Genomic DNA, 20,391 nt, shown 5'->3' with positions numbered 1-20,391 from the left:
GTTTAAACTGAAATAGTAATAGTTCGACTATTTTTCAATTAGCTGGAATGTATTTCTGTAGTAAATTTTTTAAATTAATAATGAGCGAATAAACGCTTTTTCTTCTACGCAGTTATTTGGTATTTAGAAATTCTATGTACAATATAGGCACTTAATAAGAAGTACCTGGTTGACCGAGCTTTGCTCGGTTTTTTGTTTTTAGTAGAACGAGTTTTAATATTAGTCAAGTTTTGCAATGGCGTTATAGATGGCGCTGATAAAGTTTCTTAAAACGCGGTTTTTAAAAAGTTTATATATCTTGGGAACCGAGCTTTTCTCGAACCTAGGACCTTGATAAATCGATTCCTTGAGCCGAAAAGCCCCTAATCTGTAACTTTCATGAAAATCGTTGGAGCCGTTTCCGAGATCCTGATTATATATATACAAGAAATATTAAATATATTAGATAATAAAATCTTTATTTGCCAATAGAACACAGTTTACAATAAAAGTGACAAACATTAATGGCGTTTAATAAGGTCTGAGAGCATATGCGATTCAAGACCACCTGAGAGGACATCTCCGAACTCGACGTAAGCCTGTATCTCAGAGTCTGTCCCACCACTTGTAAGCTGATGGAATGTGTTAAGTATGTTTTAACTAAGTATAAAAAGATCGATTTTTTACCCTCTATCTTTTATCAGAGAGATCCGTTTTCGGGACCAATACAATTTTAATTAAAGAATTAAGAGCATTCCTGTTAGAAACTTTCCCTGTCAGAAATCACATGACCTTTTACTTAGTAAGTATTGTTTTTAATATAATGCCGTGTAGTTCCCGGCACCAATACAACAAAGAATAGTACCACTCTATTTCCCATGGATGTCGTTAAAGGCGACTAAGGGATAGGCTTACAAACTTGGGATTCTTTTTTAGGCGATGGGCTAGCAACCTCTCACTATTTGAATCTCAATTCTATCATTAAGTCAAATAGCTGGACGTGGCCATTTAGTCTTTTCAAGAATGTTGGCTCTGTCTACCCCGCAAGGAATAAAGACGTGACCATATGTAAGTATGTTTGTTTAATATAACTTTTTTGTTTAACAAAAGAAACGTTTTTTAGAACCATAATTATAGTCTATACGAATACCCACGATAACAATTGATAATAATAATATGGTTTAACATTCTGCTAGCAGATGTTGTACTATTTAAAAAAGTTACGTTTTTATTGCATTGTTTTTTTTGTACTTTGCGCTTCTTCTTTCGCTGTAATTTATTTTATTGGTGCCATAAAGCAAGATGTCTGATACTTATTTTTGTTAAGATTTTCTATGAATGGTTTTTTCTATCATTTGGGATTACTTTTAATTAATGAGAAACATTTATCAAAGGCGTTGGGATGTTACAACTCCATCGCCCTTTATTGTGCATCCGTAGTAAGAGGATGGAGTGGTCCTATTCTAAAGTCCTGGGACACGGCAGTTCCTCAAACTGTAGATAATTGAATATCGAGCGAAAATACTCCAGCTAGGTCCTAGAAATTCTAACAGATACTCAACTCATCATAAGTCTCGATTTTGTAGGAATATAACGTGATTGTCTTAAATTTTGTTTTATGCTATGGGATCTTTCTATGCATTTTTCTACTAACTTACACAAAACTTTATATAAAAAAAGAGTCTTAGGCATATAACTATCAAAACAGGCACAAGAAAGTTTTAAAAGATAATAATATTGTTTTAGAATATGACGATGCACGGGTTGGAATCGCTGATGGAGATAGCACCGAAAGTGGTGGAAAATATGGCGGAACTAAGAATTCTGGACCTGCGAGGTAACGGGCTGCGGCACATTAAATCTAAACTTTTGAGGGGTCCACTACGTTTGGAGCAAATTTATTTAAGTCGTGAGTATTACTAACTACTTTATTGCAGTAAAAAGCAGGAAATTCCAATAGTTTCATTAAAGTAGATTTTATGTCATGTGCAATTTTGGAAAGTTTTGATTAGTTTTAAATTATATTACCCTTACGACCCGTCGGGGATCCGGTTTACAACAAACACAAACTTTTAATTTCAACAAATCCTATAAAATACACAATGAATTCAATTTCATAACTAATATAAGTTCAGAATATTCTCACTTACAAAAGTATTGAGTCATTGCATATTTCGAAGTTTCGCTGTTTGCTCTGAACTTTTGATGTAGACTAGAAAAAATATAGAAAATCGAGTCGCTACTTAATGTGCAAAATGCTTATAGGTAATATTGTTAAAAAAATTATTGAAATAATTTGCTAATAAATAAACTATATTGGATACATGGTAAAAATGCCGTTGTTTGACTAGAGTTAATGCAATGTAGAAGAAGTAACAAAAACAATATCTTAACCTTACACATGCGCGCTCGTCTGATAGCAAATTGCCCTAAGTGCATGGAAGTGCGTTGTGCTAAATCATATTTCCTAATGCAGGATAGTCTATTGGTACCTATAATTTCCAATCTGAAATAACGATGGGCGGATATAGGTGTATTCTTGTTCCTTTTAAGGCATGTTGGTACTATACGAAGAAATTTAATTATTCCGATTTCTGTGTGTATTATTCCTCAACAAAATTTTTTTGATTCATTGGTTTAGAGAATTAACCTATTTAGGGCAGACCATATTCTACCACAAATCATCCTACGTAACAAGGAAACCTAGAAGAATACGGTTAAAATAAAGAGGGTGTTCTGGGATACGTCGAAGTAATTAGTATAAACAGGAACTTGGCACATACGCCGCCACCACAGCCTAGTTCGGCCTGTTAATTTGATTTCCACGAATCCGATAACTTTGTCTATATATAGGTAATATTGATATTTCCTTAATAATTATTCACAGCCTGTTAGTACTCGTAAATAAGGCATATAGACAGAAGTACCTATTTATAAAGTGTTTAGCCAAAAGGCCTGCTTTTTAAAATAAGGATAAGGGATCGTATCAAGTATTACACCGATCAACAAGTTTTACAAATATTCGTTGAAATAAGTATGATATAATATTAAAATACACTGTCGGTTTTTAGAAGCTTAGCCGGCGAGAGATCATTAATTTCAAAATGTATTCGTATTAATATAATGTTTATTTTTAACCGACTTTTTTACGTAGGTTACGGCATATCTTCGGTATTTATATTTAAATGTAATCAGATTTAAATATTATTTTCTGCATTCAATAAAATAAGGTTTCCGTGTAGTTACATAGAAATTTGGATAAAGTCTGGTCATAATTATGGAAGACTTTCAACACCTCATAATTCAACAGTTAATTTAATATGGAAATAATGGAGTATATGGAAAGCCTTCTTTTTACAAAGAGAAGGGAGCGAGAAAGAAAGCACATGTTAAGCATTAACCACGTAAATGTATTCACACTAAAAAGCATCAAAAACAAAAATAGAGCAACTCTATGGCATGGTGATAAAGAGGAATTCGCAGAGAATTTAGGAAGGTTGATGGGTTGTTGGCTGTACTATGTAACTTTGAAATACCTACGAAATAAACATAAATTGAAATTGAATTGAATAACTTTTACTAAGGAAAAATTTAAAAGTATTGTGAGTTAGCAAAACATAACACAGCTCTTGAACTTTGGAGGTAACTCAAAACTTATGTATTACGTTTATTTATTTTTTTATTTACTGCCTTTTGTTACACTATCAAGCTGACGAAAAAAAATTTTTCTACTTTTGCGTTAAATAGTCTTCATACAACCCAAAAGTGTGAACATGTGATAATTAATCGACCAAGATAACTTACCAGTAAACAAGATTCCGAATGAATGTTCATTACATTCGTAATTGCTTTATTTGGTTTGAGATAAAATTGGGTGGACCCATGAGAATGATAGCATAACAATGTTTATCCATTATCCGCGAGATTAAATTCCATGGTATCTGGCGTAAAGCTTTGTGAATATCTTCGGCTATGAATAGAGAAGCGTGTGCCAGAATAGTCGGAATTTATGTAAAGATTGCATGAAAGAGGTTGCAGTTTAACTCAAATTCTTAAACAATGAAACAAAGTACTTAAACCCACAATCAAGCCGGACACACAAACATGACTACACGATGTAAGCATTCTTTTTTCTATTACTCGTGTGGTACAATGATATCAAATAAAATTTGTGAAACGCAAATGGTTTATGAATTTATGTAGGTATAAAGTTATGTTAAAAGTCACACGATACCAAACCAATCCAGTCAGATTACAAAACAATAAAGCTCAGCTAAAACTGTTCCATGAAAATGTAATTTGAACTAGCGCGGGCATTTTGTACTCATTATATTAAGTGTTGTGTTGCAAGGTGTCGAATTCTATAAACGCTTCATTGTTTTTCTTAGGAAGTTAACAGAACATAATGACTGCAGCTTAAAAATTCGTTTTAAGAAATATTACTTACTTATATGTACTATTTGCTTACGTGGTTTTTCATCGAGATGAAGTACTTATCTAAATCATGTTTGTCCCATATTACATACTTATATAGAATAATGTCGCTTTTACAGAGTGGTAGCCAGATACCTCATATTTCCACTTGCCACGATCCCTGCCTACTTCTTAATGCGTAAATGCTTTACTTTAAAGTTTATTTAAATGGAGAAGTCTAGGCGTTCTGTGCACCTCTTCTGGGTATCCGGGATCTCGCCTGCGATCCAAGCCACTATGTATATATTATATAGGATATAAAATGAAACTAAAGTCAATCAGTCAGTCCTTTTTAAAAAGGAGAACTAGAGAGTTAACTAGAGACTTAACTCTAGAGTTTGCGCGGTGTTTTGTCTGTGGAAATTATCAGAATAAAGGACCTAAAGGTTTTGTCTGGTTTGACCCGCTTCATTTCCTCTTAGACATACAACTGGTTTGCTTCCTGGTAGTCCATTATTGCTTCCTCTCTCCTAGCCCGTAAGATCCCACATATTGTTCATTTTCTTGAACAGCGCCTATCCTGGCATTAAAGTGGCCCATTACCACGACAAATGCAGTTTTCATCCTTATTGATATGACTTTTGAGATACCTTTATAGAACGATTCCATATTTTCGTCGTATTTAGGATCGCTAGTTGGTGCATAGACTTAGATAACTTTGATGGAGTATTTTTTAGTTACAGGATGATGTTGTCGTTGAGATAATTCGTATTTCATAGGACATTATACCTTTTGAAACGGTTTTTGATTATGAATCCTACTTCGCCATAAGTCCTGTTTTCTTTGCCTATGTAATAAAATAGGTCACCAGAGCTTAGTGTCATGGTGCTTTGACTTCTTCTCAACCTCACAAAGCCCGATTATGTCATAATTTCAATGCTTTAGTTCTTACTGCAATTCCTCCAGTATAGCTTGATGAGTTTTGTTTGACAGCCGAGTTCAACCCAGGGATTCTTCGCACCCCCTATCCTATCGTTTCTCAGGCCGCTGTCGTAGCCAGGACTAGCAGGACCGCTGGGAACTAGGGGCCGTTTGTCTGCGAAACGATCCATTGTATTGGAGGTTTATAACCTGTTTCTCACTATCCAACGATTTGATGACGAACTTGTCGCAAGATCCATTCTTTTGAGAATTATTTAAATTGGCGGGCCTGTGGAGGTCCAGTTAGATTATTTGCTGCCGCTCATGCTTGACGTTGATCTTTCGTTTAGCACCGCCCGGGAAACACGTATAGGGTTTCTCAGGGAAAGTGCCTACGGACGCGAGAAACATCGTCCCCCAACGTTAAACTTGACTTATAATAAAACTAATTTTTTTTAAAGAATAAAATTCCTATACTACAAACTACTCGTAAAAAAATACTTCTATCGATTATAATTTGCTAAACCACTTTGTTCTTTCCTAATTAATAACATAGCGCGAATAATGTAACAGTTTAGGTGTGGCTCTGTTTGTCTGCTCGTATCATATGATGCCAGTATAAACAAGTGATAGATAAATAAATGATTTTTTTGTTTTGCAAGACGCTACAAGCGAGTATTTTCGTGAACGGGGGGTTTATGTGTCAAATGCCATTCTATATTATTTCAAATTCTGTGGCTTAGGTCATTGACGTACTATAAACAACGCTTAGGTATTCATTTTTGGCAAAAAAAATATAGTTTTATTTTTTGGACGGCGTGCAAAAAGAGGGTATAAGTGTTCTCAAAATTTCACTTTAACAACTAAACATATATTTTTTTTACTTTAACAATATTTAGAGTAATTGTTCTTTTCAATAAAAAATATTCAATAATATTTATTCGTTTGTATTGTTTGTGTAGGCAAGATACACTTTTATAGATATTTTGTGCTAGTAATAATAATTTTATTTGCAATCGTACCGTACGATATTTCTATGAATAGGATATTTGTGTAGGCGTTGATTGAAACTGCATACAGGCTCAAAAGTATTGGTGGCTTTTGTTTAGACTGTTTAACAGTTAGGAGAAATTGAAGTACTTATCCACCTATTTATAAGTGATATGGCCCCAAGAGGCAACTGCTGACTGACAGATTGACTGACATATCGATACACAGCCCAAACTTCCAGGTCTAGTAATATACATATCAAATTTCAAATCACTAGACCTGGCAGTTTAGGCAGCATAACCTCAATCTCATCTTTAAGTATCTTCAAAAATATTTACAACAATGGAGGCGACACTTGATTTTATTTGTGTATACTTACTTAAAATTCATGTGTAAAATGGTCGCTTGAGGTAAGAATGTGGTTATTCCCTTTTTACTGGAGGACCCTTGTCAATTTTGACATTTCACACAAGCGATATGTCAAAGCTGAGAATGATTTTGAGATTCGAAATATTCCTAGTGAATGTTTTTTTTTGATTTTATATTTATTATATATTTTAATCATATTTTATTTTACTATATGATTATTCATATTTTGGACGGAAGGAAGTTTTGAACATAATGATAAGTTTTTTTTTGATATTGAAATTATTCGTACCTACTTGGACCATTTAGTTTGTAGTTTTCCTTCTTCTTAAGGATGCTGTCTCTTTGTGAAGGTTAGCTTCCTGCACTCTTGAGATTGCTGCTCGGAACAGAGATGTGATTAATGATGTGACCATTTACAGAGATCGGCAAGCCAGGATCTTTTTGTGGCCTGGCTTTCTCATATCATTATATTGTTTTCTTGTAACTAGTTTAATTTTCAACAACGAGGGAGATGCAATGTATTTAAGATTTTAAAAAAAATTGATTGATGGGTAATGTTGTAGAGCATTAAAATGTAGTAATTCAAAATTAATTATTGTACTTTGCATCACAATCAAGGCAGTCTTATTGACTAAGATGTTAAAATAATTTAAATTTGTTATCGTGTTTAAGATTTACGTTCGACGATAAAAAACTTAGCTGCCCTTATAGTTTTTTTGAGTGGTTCAACATTCCACACTTAGGTAGCCCTTCAATTGGTTTAAAGGTTGAAAAAACGAAATAAAATTTTTAATTAATGTTGACATTTCCAAAAAGTGACTGCTTTGAGTGTCTGTATGTGACATGTGTTGTTTGTTACTAGAGCGATTTTATGATCATTCTTATGTCAAAATTTTGACTTTTTATAAACCCAGTGTTGCTTTGTACAGTTTTCAGTGTCTATAAACATTCCACAACTGCGACTTTTACATCGTTCAATCAAAGACTGCAAAATTATTGAAATTGTCTTATTTAGAATTTGGACCCATTTCAAAGATTCATTGCATTTTATATCAGCGGCTGCAATAGTCCGGGCGCAAATGCAAAATTATTTAGACAGTTAAGCATGATTATCACGAGGTTCAGATAACATTAATTAATGAGCAAACAATTTAATGACAAGTTAAATTACGTCGACCTAACTTTAGCAAGCAAGTGATTATTCGACCAACTGATTATGCATCGGTGACCTGTAGACTGTTTGTCACTGTCAGCCGCATTGCGCATCAAACACGGAATTCTCTGAAATTAGCGCCAACGCTGAGCAATCCGTTTATTCGGAAACTGTTATGGCGAACACAATGCATTGAGAAGTGTTTCTAGTTGGTTTGGTCTAATTAAATCCTAATTAATTTTCTTATAAGAATTTGCCATGTGACCTTGTCACTTAAAAATAGGATCTCCATCTATTTCCTATGAGTCGTTAAAGGCGAACTAATTTGAGGAGTTGCCATTCTATTTATCGTTGACTTTAAAATTTTGTTTAATTTTAAGGGAACCAGTGGGATTGCAGTGACGGTGGCTTGGATTGGCTAGCAATGGAACGAGAAAATGGGACATTTAGACAGAAAATCATCGACTATTATGATTTGGTTTGTCACCAGCAACTTTACAGAGGAAAACCCTTGCATAAAGTTATGGACATTATTTGGGTAAGAAAAATGTTACAATATAAACACTTAACTTATACCTCCTCTAATTTAAGTGTTACCTCTTTATATATCTTATACGCCTGATTCAGTTCACTTTTATTAATCTGTTTATATCGAAGGGAATTTATAGGTATATTTTTTTATTTTTTTAACAACGCCATTTCTATTGTATTTCTGTAGAAACTAAAACTGTATAGGAGCAGAGCTGTTTCGAAAATTTAGGTCCCAGGAATACATTCTATTTTTTGTCACTATTTTTTTTATAGTTATTATGGTTATACGATACACTATACGCATTATCGCAAAAACCAGTATAACATAAGAAACTTAAATATAGTGGTAGCGTAAAGTTCTAAAGTTGGAAATTTTACATGACAATTTATCAGTATAGCCGGCTAATAATTGTCATTTTACAGACCCGACTCTTAATCATCTTATGAGAAGCAAATATCGTAATCCTTATCTTTGGGAAAGTTATCTTTACATTACTGTATTTGTAGTACATTAACGTCTATTTTTAGGTTTAAGATAGGACAACTACGAAATTCGAAATAACTTCGTCCATATTGCTACATAATAAAGATCGTTTATTAAAAGCCATCGACAATTTTATTGAATCGCAGAGAGATAAATGCCATTCTAGATCTTAGTACTTAGTAGTGTTATTAGGAAACGAACATGTATGTAAAGTAGAAATTGATGGAAAAATTTGTAAAGTTACTAATTACTAAAGAAATATACAATTATATAAATAAATAGTCATGTTTGTAATCAAAAACTTAATGAATTAAAGGTAATACATATAATGCAACGTTATTGGCGGGATTAGGATATAGACACAAACGAGTAGACCTTCACGTCACTATGTAGAACATACACTGTGGTACAAGCTTATTTTGTTTAAAGTGCTTTTACATACATACATATATGTATAAATCACGCCTCTTTCCCGGAGGGGTAGGCAGAGACCACATCTTTAAAATGCTTTTAATAATTAATTTTGTTTTTTTTTTCGGGTTAAATTTCTTATATGATGAGGAGTTCAAAAAATTAAAAGATAATTTATTTTATTTTCTTTACCTAATTTAATTTCTGACAAGATCTCATAACAGACGACTGAGGAATAGGCTAATAAACTTGCGATTCCTCTTGTAGGCGATGGGCTAGTAAACTGTAACTATTTGAATCTCAATTCCATCATAATGGGATAAAGTAATCACTTGCACAACACGTATTTACACAAATTTATTAAATTTCTTATAAGAATAGGTAGTTTAATAAATAAAAAGATGAAATGCTTTTATTTCCTTTACGCATGATTTATGAAAAGGTCTTCTGAAACTGTTAGAAAGGGCAGATTCATGATACGTTTTCATTTCAATATTTTTATTAAAACGTCAATACGTGATACGTGTTTATAGAACAAAAAGTCTAACGGTAAAGGGATATGAGATGTGAGGTACTTACATATATGTAGATAATAAGAATAAAGATTTATTTGAATTTTTATGCTAGCGACGTAAGGGTCATAACCTCTGTACGATAAGAGGAATAAGTCCCGCATTCGACATGTGAAAGAAACTCTTTGTTTACGTAGGAAGTAAACGAAATCGTTATGACGAAATACATGATAGTGAAACAATGTATGTACTTACCACTAATTAAAAATATCACAAAGAACAAAGTAATATTGTAAGCGATTACAAAGACACACTCATTTAAGAACATGTGTACTTTGAAGTTGACGCAACTGTAGTTATTTAATTTCGAAAAATAATTAACATAAATGAATAAAAGATTTTTTTATACATCTTTTTAGTGTGGTTCCCGGCACCAATACAAAAAAGAATAGGACCACTCCATCTCTTTCCCATGGATTTCGTAAATGGCGACTAAGGGATAGGCTTACAAACTTGGGATTCTTTTTTAGGTGATGGGCTATCAACCTGTCACTATTTGAATCTCGTTTCTATTATTAAACCAAATAGCTGAACGTGGCCATTCAGTCTTTTCAAGACTGTTGGCTCTGTCTACCCCGCAAGGGATATACCATATTGACCATATGTATATGTATATCAATTAAGAAAATATATTTAAACCTAATTTCAAGACATTTTTAACTCTATTTTTATGGTACTTTGTACACTTGCAATGCAAATGTCTAGATTCAAAATCAATAACCAAAAACAATAAACGATAATATCAATACTATCGATAGTTATAGCAATAGTCAGAAGCAATAGTATCGGAAGTATCGACAGAATTGTCTAATAAAATCAATAGTGAATTAATAATATAGACTTTTGTACCAAAAATACAAATAAAAATTATAATTGTAACTGTAGATACAATCGTTTGTATAAAAGTCACTAGTGATTGTAGAACTTCTTTCGGTTTGAACTCAATCAGTTTGGATGAGCGGTGTCCGAATGAAAGCTCGAATCAGTATCGATGTTAACACTCCAGTAATTCTGTTTACATTAGTAGCGAATTGCCTTTTCAGAGATGGATAGATCCACTTAATTATGATGTCCATATACAAACGCGTCAACATTACTCGTAAAGGGTATTTAGAGTATAAAAATCGAAGATAATTTTATCTATATTTTATCTAAATCTTCCTTATATACATTAATGTTTTCCATCGCAGACCATGAAGCGGACTTGTCCTGATCCTTGCATGTGTAAGATGACTCACGTGGTGTCAGATGCGGCTGGGAATGTCATACCGCTCATCACGGTGGACTGTGCGAACAGGGGATTGAGGGAGCCACCGGGAAGCCTACCGCCGAGCACCACTGTACTACGACTGGAAGGCAACAAGGTAACATGGTACGACCATTTTGATGTTAAATGTCTAATATCGCATGTAAGCCTATACCAAGCAGTCTTATACTATGATCACGTAGGTACCACTTATGGAAAAAGTGGGACGTGATCATGATTGCACTGTGTCCATTTTAAATCAAATAAGATTATCAGAATCGGTATTGATATTGATATACCTATTAAGGATGACAATCAGGTAGATGTTTTTGGGTGGCTCAAACGCAATAATTGGTGCCCGTTGTCTACTCAAGTGAATGAAATCAAGACAGGTAACTAATGGTTTATTCTGAGTGTAATAAATTGTAGTCACAGACCTGTGTCACAGATAGACGCTTTTTCTCAATTCAATGCTATTTGCATCGAGTGTACATATATTAAATCAAAGTAAATCAGAGTAATCAGTCGTTGAAATTATATCCTGTTAGGAGTATAATGATTTACCTAAGTGGGTGGATTCGCAGATAAAAGCTAAGTACATACAATGTCATTTATTGTAGAAATAGATACGAACCCGAAAACCTTATCTCATCAAACAAGGCTCAAACATCAGGCGCTGTGAAGTTGAGAATCTTGTATAACAAGGATCTTCAGTGCAAATTAATGACTGCCTTGTTCGACTTATCGTAGTAGAACATTTTGTATCTTGATCACATTGTTTTCTGTATTATAACAAGCTTATACTTTTAACTAAGACATTAAGATCAAAAAGAAACAATAATATAATTAGACTCTTTTTTTAAATAGTTTCACACAAGGATTTATCAATGAGAAAGTAGTGAAATATATATAGACACCTACTTTTTGTCGGTCGAAACACCGCTCATCGGCAAGTCTATTTAACAGTTCCAAGAACTTTATATTAAGATATCTAAATCTTTGTTTTGTGTATTATTATTTACAATTAGAATTACACGCTAGAAATAACCGTCAATAAAACTATGCCACTCTTAGCTCAGGATTAATATAAAAGCTCTATAATATAAAAACTCTTAGAGGCACAAATATTGAAAGAAATCCACAGAGTGACTTTTTAGAATGCAAAGGGTAGAATGATCTTAAGATCGTAGCTGCTCGTTAGTTAAACAGACACTCTGCTCTTATCATCCAAAAGTTGAAAGTTTAATATAGAATAATAAAATAAGCAATCCCTTTTAAAATACCGAGAATTCATCGTCAATTTTTTCGACCATTAGCAAATGTCTGTATTTATTAAATATAAATTATAATATTTATTACATATTGGAGTAACAAGTTAACAATGTGGCGATGCAGTCATGCAGTATTAATTTAATGTTAGGTAGGCGTTGAGTGTGTAATCACGGATACACTTATGGCATATACATACACATGTGTGAAGTGGCTCCTTTGGATAAGGGCCATCTTCAACCTTCTAAGCTTGTTACCGCTTACTACATAATAATATAGTTTGAATCTGCCCCTTATGAGTAACGAGAGGAAGCTGTAACATTTTGACCCAATTTTTAAAATTATTATTTTTTAATTCTATCAATTTTTAAATTAAAGGGAATCGAATTCACTGATCATTTAAAGGAAAATGTAGTATATAGAGTCAGTAAGTCACGTTTTTGGACAAAGCAATTTCTGTTTGACCTTCGCAATTTTACAGGGGGAACGAACTCATATTGTTTCATGGTTTCACATCCAAGATGTTTTCCCACACCGTAAAGGCATGCATCGAAATATGAAGTAATATTTTCTCTTTGGCAGTTGAATTCGATAAGGAACATTATACACAATCCTAAGTACCAGAAACTGGTCGACTTAATTCTGGATAACAATAGCATATCGGCGGTCAAGGAGTTGGAGGGATCGGAATGGTTCAACACATTCAGAGTATTAAGTCTTCGAGGCAACAAGTTGAAACAGGTAAGTTATTTTACACATACGAAAATTAATTATTACTAATTGCTTCTGGCGTCGATGGTATAACTACAAAAATGATCAAATGTGTTAAAAAATTAATAGTTAAATACTTAACAAATTGTATAAATAATTGTTTAAAAAGTGGTATCTTTCCTGATAATCTAAAAATTGCAAAGGTCACTCCAATTTTTAAGTTGGAAAACAAATCCAACCCAAGTAACTACCGGCCCATATCTGTTTTGCCAATAATATCAAAAATTTTCGAAAGAATTTTGTACAACCGACTTGATATTTATCTAAAATCCAAAAATATTATTTCGAACAAACAATATGGTTTTAGACCAAAATCCAACACACTTTCAGCAACAATAGATATTATAACTAAAATTAAAACTAATATAGATCAAAAACAAATAGCGTTGGGAGTATTCATAGACCTAAAAAAGGCTTTCGATACGGTGTGCCATAGGGTATTATTAAAGAAACTGGAAAACATAGGTATTATTGGGACTGCTGGCAAGATGATGAGGTCCTACCTGTCAAACCGCCAACAAATAGTAAAAATAGAAAACTATCAAAGCAAACCTAATCCTATCTCTTACGGGGTCCCACAGGGTTCCATCTTAGGTCCCTTACTTTTCCTTATATATATAAATAATATTAATGATATAGGTTTACAGGGTGATATCACACTTTATGCTGATGACACAAGTCTTTTCTACTTTGGAAACTCAATAGAAACTGTAATTGGTAACGCTCAAAAAGATCTTGATATACTGCATCGGTGGTTTCAGTATAACCTTCTAACTATTAATGTATCGAAAACTAATTATATAATATTCAGAGCAAAAAATAAGAAAATAGAAGTTTTTAAACCACTTAACATAAATGGACACAAAATCGATAGAACTGAAAAACAAACGTACCTTGGTCTTATTCTTGACAGTCATCTCACATGGGTCCACATATTGCAAAAATAAGATCTAAATTGTCATCGCTTACTGGTGCCTTAAGATGTATTGTCCGATTCCTTCCTAAGAAGACTCGCTACTGTATCTACAACTCTCTCATTAAACCACATATAGATTACCTCATTCAAATCTGGGGTACAGCTGCCAAAACCAATTTAAATAAAATACAAAGAGCACAAAATAAACTTCTAAAAGTATTATTTAACTTCAATCTCTTAACACCTACTGCAAATGTTTACAAAGAGACTATGCTTATGACTATCCATCAAAGTTATATATTTCATACATGCTTATTAGTAAAAAAGATTTTGACAAACTCCATACACACCCAAATAAGTTTTACCAAAAAGAAACAAATACAGAAAATGCAACTAAGAAGCGCTAACAATTGTGTACTAAGAGCACCAAGAACAAATTATGGCAAAAAGAGCATTTTATTTGAAGGTTGTAAGCTATATAATAATCTCCCCAAAAATATTAAAGAAGTGCAGTCAATGTTTTCCTTTAAAAAATTACTAAAACATTTTGTGAGTAAAAACTGCAGAACACTACCTTAACATAAATTATTAGAATATTGGGAACGTTTGTCGTGAACAAAACTATATACATATATATAAATAAATAAATATTAAAAATAACAATAATTTTTACTCTTTAAAATATCTCCCAGAAATATAACTAGATTTATGCATAGATAATTGGATTTAAGAATGTTCACTCTGAAAATTTAATTATACTGAGAATCGAAGTCCCTTCCAGTTGCGTTGGACTTTACATCAATGTATTATACCACTCGACGCTCGAAGTAGTGACCGCTCGACAAAAAATTATATTTTTAAGTGAGGGTAACCGCACCGAATATAATACGTAAATCTGTACGCGCATACATTTCGATTGATGTTAATTAGATATAATTTAGTGCTATTCTCATGTGAAGTGAATTTTGTAATTCTTAATGAGAATAAAGATCTTAAACCTAAACCTAATAGGTCCTAGACAGGTTTAACACTTTGGTCATAGATTACCTCGATGCCTAAGGTATCGTACCAAACAATGTTATAGTAGGGTTATAATGGTTACTATTGGGAGTGCTTGTACTATAAACGCTTTAAACAGAGCAGTTTGGTTCTTTAATGTAAAAGAGCATTTAAGTCCTATAAATGTAAAAAAATACACTTAAGAAAATTTTATGTAGGTATTGCCCTTTGAAGAAGTACCTATTAATAAATACTATAGTCAATCTTATTAACCCTTTTATTTATCTATTAGCACTAGTACTATAGCAGTATCAAAAACTCTAATATGAGACAAATTTGCACTACAGAAGTCCCATATATAGCTATTACGTAAGGTTTTAACTTTTTAAAAGCTTCCGAAACATGGTTATCGAACTAGTTCCGTAAAACCATGAAAATTCTTACATAGGACTTTATAACACCAAAGTGATTCCTTTATTTCTCAATAATAGAATCATAGTACAAGTACATTAGCTGCACGGTTAGAGCCAACGTGTACTAAAGCAGCCATTGGCGGGAGAAATTTTTGTTTTATTAATTAAAAACGAATCAAAACCTGCAGGTTATGAGGGCGCATTGGAAATTTGATTTATGGTCCATAAGAGTATTCTATTCGTCTATTTGTTTTGATACATAACGTTAATTACGTTCACCAATAATGGATACAGTATAAAAACATACCGCTATTTGTTTTCTATAGTTTTTTGAAGAACACTACGACACAACACGCGCTAACAAAATGGAAAATAAGTATGATAAAATAGTTCCCAGATCAACCGAAGTGATAGCACCTTACAGTGAATAGACCAAAAATAACTTATTAACAGTGCTTCTGTTAATAAGTTCTTTTTAATTTGGTACTATTAAAGCGAAATATTTTCATCTGTTTCTGGAATTGCGAAAGGAATATGTAAGCAAATACGATAAATTCCTTTAGTGGGCAGTCGCTTAAAATGCGTCGAATTATTTACGGGACCAATCCTTTTTTCCTTTTATTCGTGGAACGCTGAGTATACCTTTAACCTTTTTCTCGATTACCGATTACCATTTATATCAGGTGATATAAATTCTCTCCAACAGTCGGAATAGGTGCCGTGTGGTTCCCAGCACTTTAAAATAGGACCACTTTATATGTTTCTCACGGATATCGAATAAGTTGACTAAGAGAAAGGCCAAGTTTATAACTTGGATTTTTCTTATAGGCGATGCGGGCTAGCAACCTGTCACTGAATGTCGTCTTTTAATCTTTTCAAGACTGTCGGCTCTATCTACTCCACAAGGGATAAAGACGTGATAAAATGTATGTATGTTGATATAGAAAAGGCAAAATTTGCAGAAAATTTCGAATAGTCATTCTAGTGTCGTGTTTGCATCGGTTAACATGGCTACAGAGAGTTCGTGTTGCATACCTTTGTGTGCACTGCTTTGTGCTGGTCTAGCATTTGACATTTTGCTGAAATAGGGTTTATGTAGCTATTGAAGCAGAGATGAAATTTGAGTCCGAAAATATGCACTATAGGTAGGTTTATGTTACACAAGTTACGGTTGGACTTTAGTTATTAGGTAACTACAGTCCTAGATGAATTCAAAAGATGCTTAATTTTTTTAAAATTAATATTTATAATTTAAGTCTGCCCAAATAGAATTAACATTCCTTTATCATGTCAAAACTAAGATTGACTTCAATAAGAGTAAATGTTATTTGTGAAGGCTTTTATAAAACTGGTTACCCATATTTTTCCTTATTGAGATTACATCCCAATATTATAAATGCCAAAGTAAGTTTATTCGTTTGTTATCTCTTTTCGTTTGTTTGTTCGTTATCTACTGAATATAATTAACCCAGTAAAAACCATAGTTCTCGTGGGATTTCGCGAAAAACCTGTATTATTTTCTAGCTAGCGCTAAATTTTTTCGCTTTTCGTAGATGGAGTAAAATTCACGCGGGTAAAGCTGCGGGCAAAAGCTAGTTATATTATAAATGTTACCATAAATTAGTAAAATTAATTTGAAAGAATGTTGAACCCAACCAAATACGCATATCGACTAACGGGATTATTATTTCTGTATGTTTTTCAATATCTTTTACTGTGCTTTCACCTGACGCTATAGTTTCAAATGAAATTAGTTTGCAGACGGGAAACTTTTATTACACAACAAGGACTTTATACAACAAATATCAAACATCTTATAATTAAAAGTAATTTGTACTTTTTATGGCCCGTTCTAGTATTATTAAAATATGGGATTTATAAAAATCCTTTCTATAAGTCAAACTATTTTCATCATCTACCTGGTTACACGGTTGCATCTTCACCTGTCAGTAGAGAAATTCGCGGGGTCCGCTTATCACAATGATTCTGAATTGTAATTCAATTGGCCGGATAAGTCAGGCACACGAAGCCACTCCCGCCAGTCCTCCGCAACATTTGGAAACCAGGGGAAAATAATCTTTATTGGGTTGGACACTTCTAGATGTCTAAATGTTAAAGTTTCCTAACGTTGTTTTTCCTCACTGTAAAAGAATCGGTTAGCAAAGAATGTTATGTAGGTATATAATAAAAAAAATCTAAATTTTTGGTATACCAATTGGATTGGGTACCTAACTTACATATTCATAAAATAAAGTAAGTAAATGTTTGTGTGTTTGTTTTGTTACAGATTCCATTGTACGCATTCGACCAGGCATTCCAAGTAAACAATAATATTATGGAAGTATACCTTGGGCACAATCCTTGGAGATGTGACTGTCATTTTATCCCGAGATTCCAGTCTTTGCTAAGAAAATACAAGAGGGTGATACGTGATCTGACTGACATCAGATGCTCGAAATCCAGCGATAAGTCAACATCTTTGGTACAGGTACTTACCTACTATAACAACTAAGTACATCTTACTATCATTAGCGTCCACTTGCTTCAGGTTATTCTTTAGGTATTAACAAAAATACAATTATTTATGTAATTCGTCATTTTATACTGATTTTCGGTTATATATCTAAATTATGATGACAAAACTTTTTAATCTTGCTTTGTCAAAACAAAGTTAATAATATGAAGTAGATTTGTACGGCACTTAATATAAAGTAAAATCGTGCCAGGACACTAATTTTCGTAGATAGGTAAGCTTTATTTAGACGGAGTTTAAGAACGGACTTTGTATTCAAATCAAATTTATCGTCATTGAAATTTCCAACGATTAAATATCTGTTCAGAATTATTATGAAAGGCTATATTTACTCATACATTTCTTTGACTTCAAACACATCTTTCAAACCTTATTGAAACATTTACCTTCACGTTTTTTCAATGAAAGGAATTTCGTAGAAAACACAGCACATCTACGAACTTGTATAACGCTTTGATTATGTAAAAGATATAATTATAGAACATAGTCTGCCCTTAGCTGAAATATATGTACCTAAGCATGTGAATATTTATGTAACCCCACCACAAAGATAGTCATATGCTGTAAAGGAAATAATTAAGTAGATTAATTTTAACTTACATCAAACGAACCAGGTTCTTAAGCTCGTTATTTTCAACTTAAGAATATACTTAATGAATGTTTATTTATTAATTAGGAGAAAATATAATAACATAAATATACTACCTTTCGTTTTATGTAAAAATTATACTATACTTACGATATATCTAAGTATAATTATATCATAGCGTACCAAGAATACAAATCAAGGATCAAATTTAATAGGTATCCTCTAACCTTAATGTTGGTTTAGGATAACTATGAATAATTTAAAGTTTAAAGTAAATCACTAACTTAACACTTACTAGTGAAGACGTTGAAATACCTTGGCCCATAAGGGATTATCATCTCTTAAAACTATTACTTACAAATTTTAAAGTTTCGTGAATAAGCATTTATTCCTCTCAGACATGATGCACCCATGCACTAGATTTTTTACTAGCGTTTGCCCGAGGAAACCTATCTAAAATGTTACATGTACATATGTTATTTGCATGTAAGTATGAAATGTGCTTAGAGAGAATTTCCTACTGCGAGAGGAAATTATTTAATAAGGGAGAAAATTAAAGCGAGGAAGATAAAACTTTTCCAGAAACCATTCCCAAGGTAGTTTTAGGAATCCTCTCTAAATTTTGCCTTTTAGACATGCTGCATACAGGGATAAGTTAATTTGCAAAATATATGCTGACATATTTATATTGAACATACGAGTAGCTCAGTATGAACCCGGGGAATGAACCCAACTAATTCAATCGATTAAAATCAAACCTCTTCAATGTGAACTTCTGCGAATGATATAGACCACTACAAATATACCTACGAGTAAACAGTCAGAATCGTCAAACTTACAACACAGGTTGACACACGGGTACTTAGTTTTCGAATATAATCGTCGATGTTTTAACTAAGGCTAGCAAAATCCATTCGTTGGAGCAGTGTGTACGCATCTTTATACGAGCTTTAATCACGGGCGGTGTGCTTCTCCCTCTTTTTGTTCTAATTCTAACACCGCACCTTTTCTTCACTCCCTTCGTATTTGGTATTCCTTAGTTCTTTGTTATTATCGTATTATAAATACTAAAACGCAAATTTTGTTCCAGATAAGTACAATGCCCCTCGGAAACGTATGTAGCGACGATGTAGAGATGCCGATCAGTCCAATAAATATAGTCAATTTAACACTACTTCTTCTTATAGTGCTGGTTGTAGGCAGGTTTCTGTATGATTGGCGTAGTTTTAAAGCCACTGGGAAACTGCCATGGCTTTCGTCTATATTGCCTTAGTGTTAATAAATAATTTTTTGAAAAAAATATTTGTTTTATTAAGCTCTTCTGTTTATTTCCCAACTGATGAGTTTGTCAAAACCATTTAGGTCTATATTTATAGTCTATAACAAAAAAAGTATGGTAATTTTTTGCCATCTATACGTATAAAAATATAAGTAGTGCAATATCAAAGACACACAACAACAAAAATTTTGCTTAAAGATTTGAAAGCCTGGTATGCTTGGTTATCGTTATAGTGATTAATATAATCCATAATTAAATATGCGTTTGTGGCACAACGAAACAAAATTTGAGCATTCAATCATTCAATCATATTTTAGAGATTAATTTGCCAATGCATTTTTTTTAGCAAAAATGGTCAGTTTTCTCTCAACTTTCATGTTACTGTGAGCCCATTCACATACATACATATAATCACGTATATATCCCTTGTGGGGTAGATAGAGCCAGCAGCCTTGAAAAGACTGAAAAACCACGTTCAGCTATATGGCTTAATGATAGGATTGAAATACAAATAGTGACAGGTTGCTAGCCTATAGTCTACAAGAAGAATCCT

The 20,391-nt window shown here is 32.9% G+C and overlaps 1 protein-coding gene across 2 annotated transcripts in view; it reads left to right on the top strand.

The window, feature by feature from the left end:
- The window catches only part of LOC106132126 (protein singed wings 2), a 29,462-nt gene extending 9,620 nt beyond the window's left edge, over nt 1–19,842 (top strand). The window contains exons 4-9 of one of the 2 annotated variants that reach the window (XM_060947205.1): nt 1,726–1,888; nt 8,206–8,363; nt 11,014–11,187; nt 12,921–13,079; nt 17,725–17,919; nt 19,650–19,842. In XM_060947205.1, the coding sequence (XP_060803188.1) occupies nt 1,726–1,888; nt 8,206–8,363; nt 11,014–11,187; nt 12,921–13,079; nt 17,725–17,919; nt 19,650–19,832 (1,032 nt within the window). In that variant the 3' untranslated portion in view covers nt 19,833–19,842. Of the gene's footprint in view, nt 1–1,725; nt 1,889–8,205; nt 8,364–11,013; nt 11,188–12,920; nt 13,080–17,724; nt 17,926–19,649 lie in introns of both variants that reach the window. The other variant, XM_013331456.2, reaches the window with a different exon arrangement.
- The last annotated feature ends 549 nt before the right edge of the window (nt 19,843–20,391 follow it).

Source organism: Amyelois transitella, chromosome 13 (genome assembly GCF_032362555.1).
Source record: "Amyelois transitella isolate CPQ chromosome 13, ilAmyTran1.1, whole genome shotgun sequence".
In the NCBI taxonomy this organism is placed as follows: Eukaryota; Metazoa; Arthropoda; class Insecta; order Lepidoptera; family Pyralidae; genus Amyelois; species Amyelois transitella.
The sequence above is the reverse complement of the archived record's forward strand: the minus strand, read 5'-3'. Positions and strand labels throughout refer to the sequence as shown.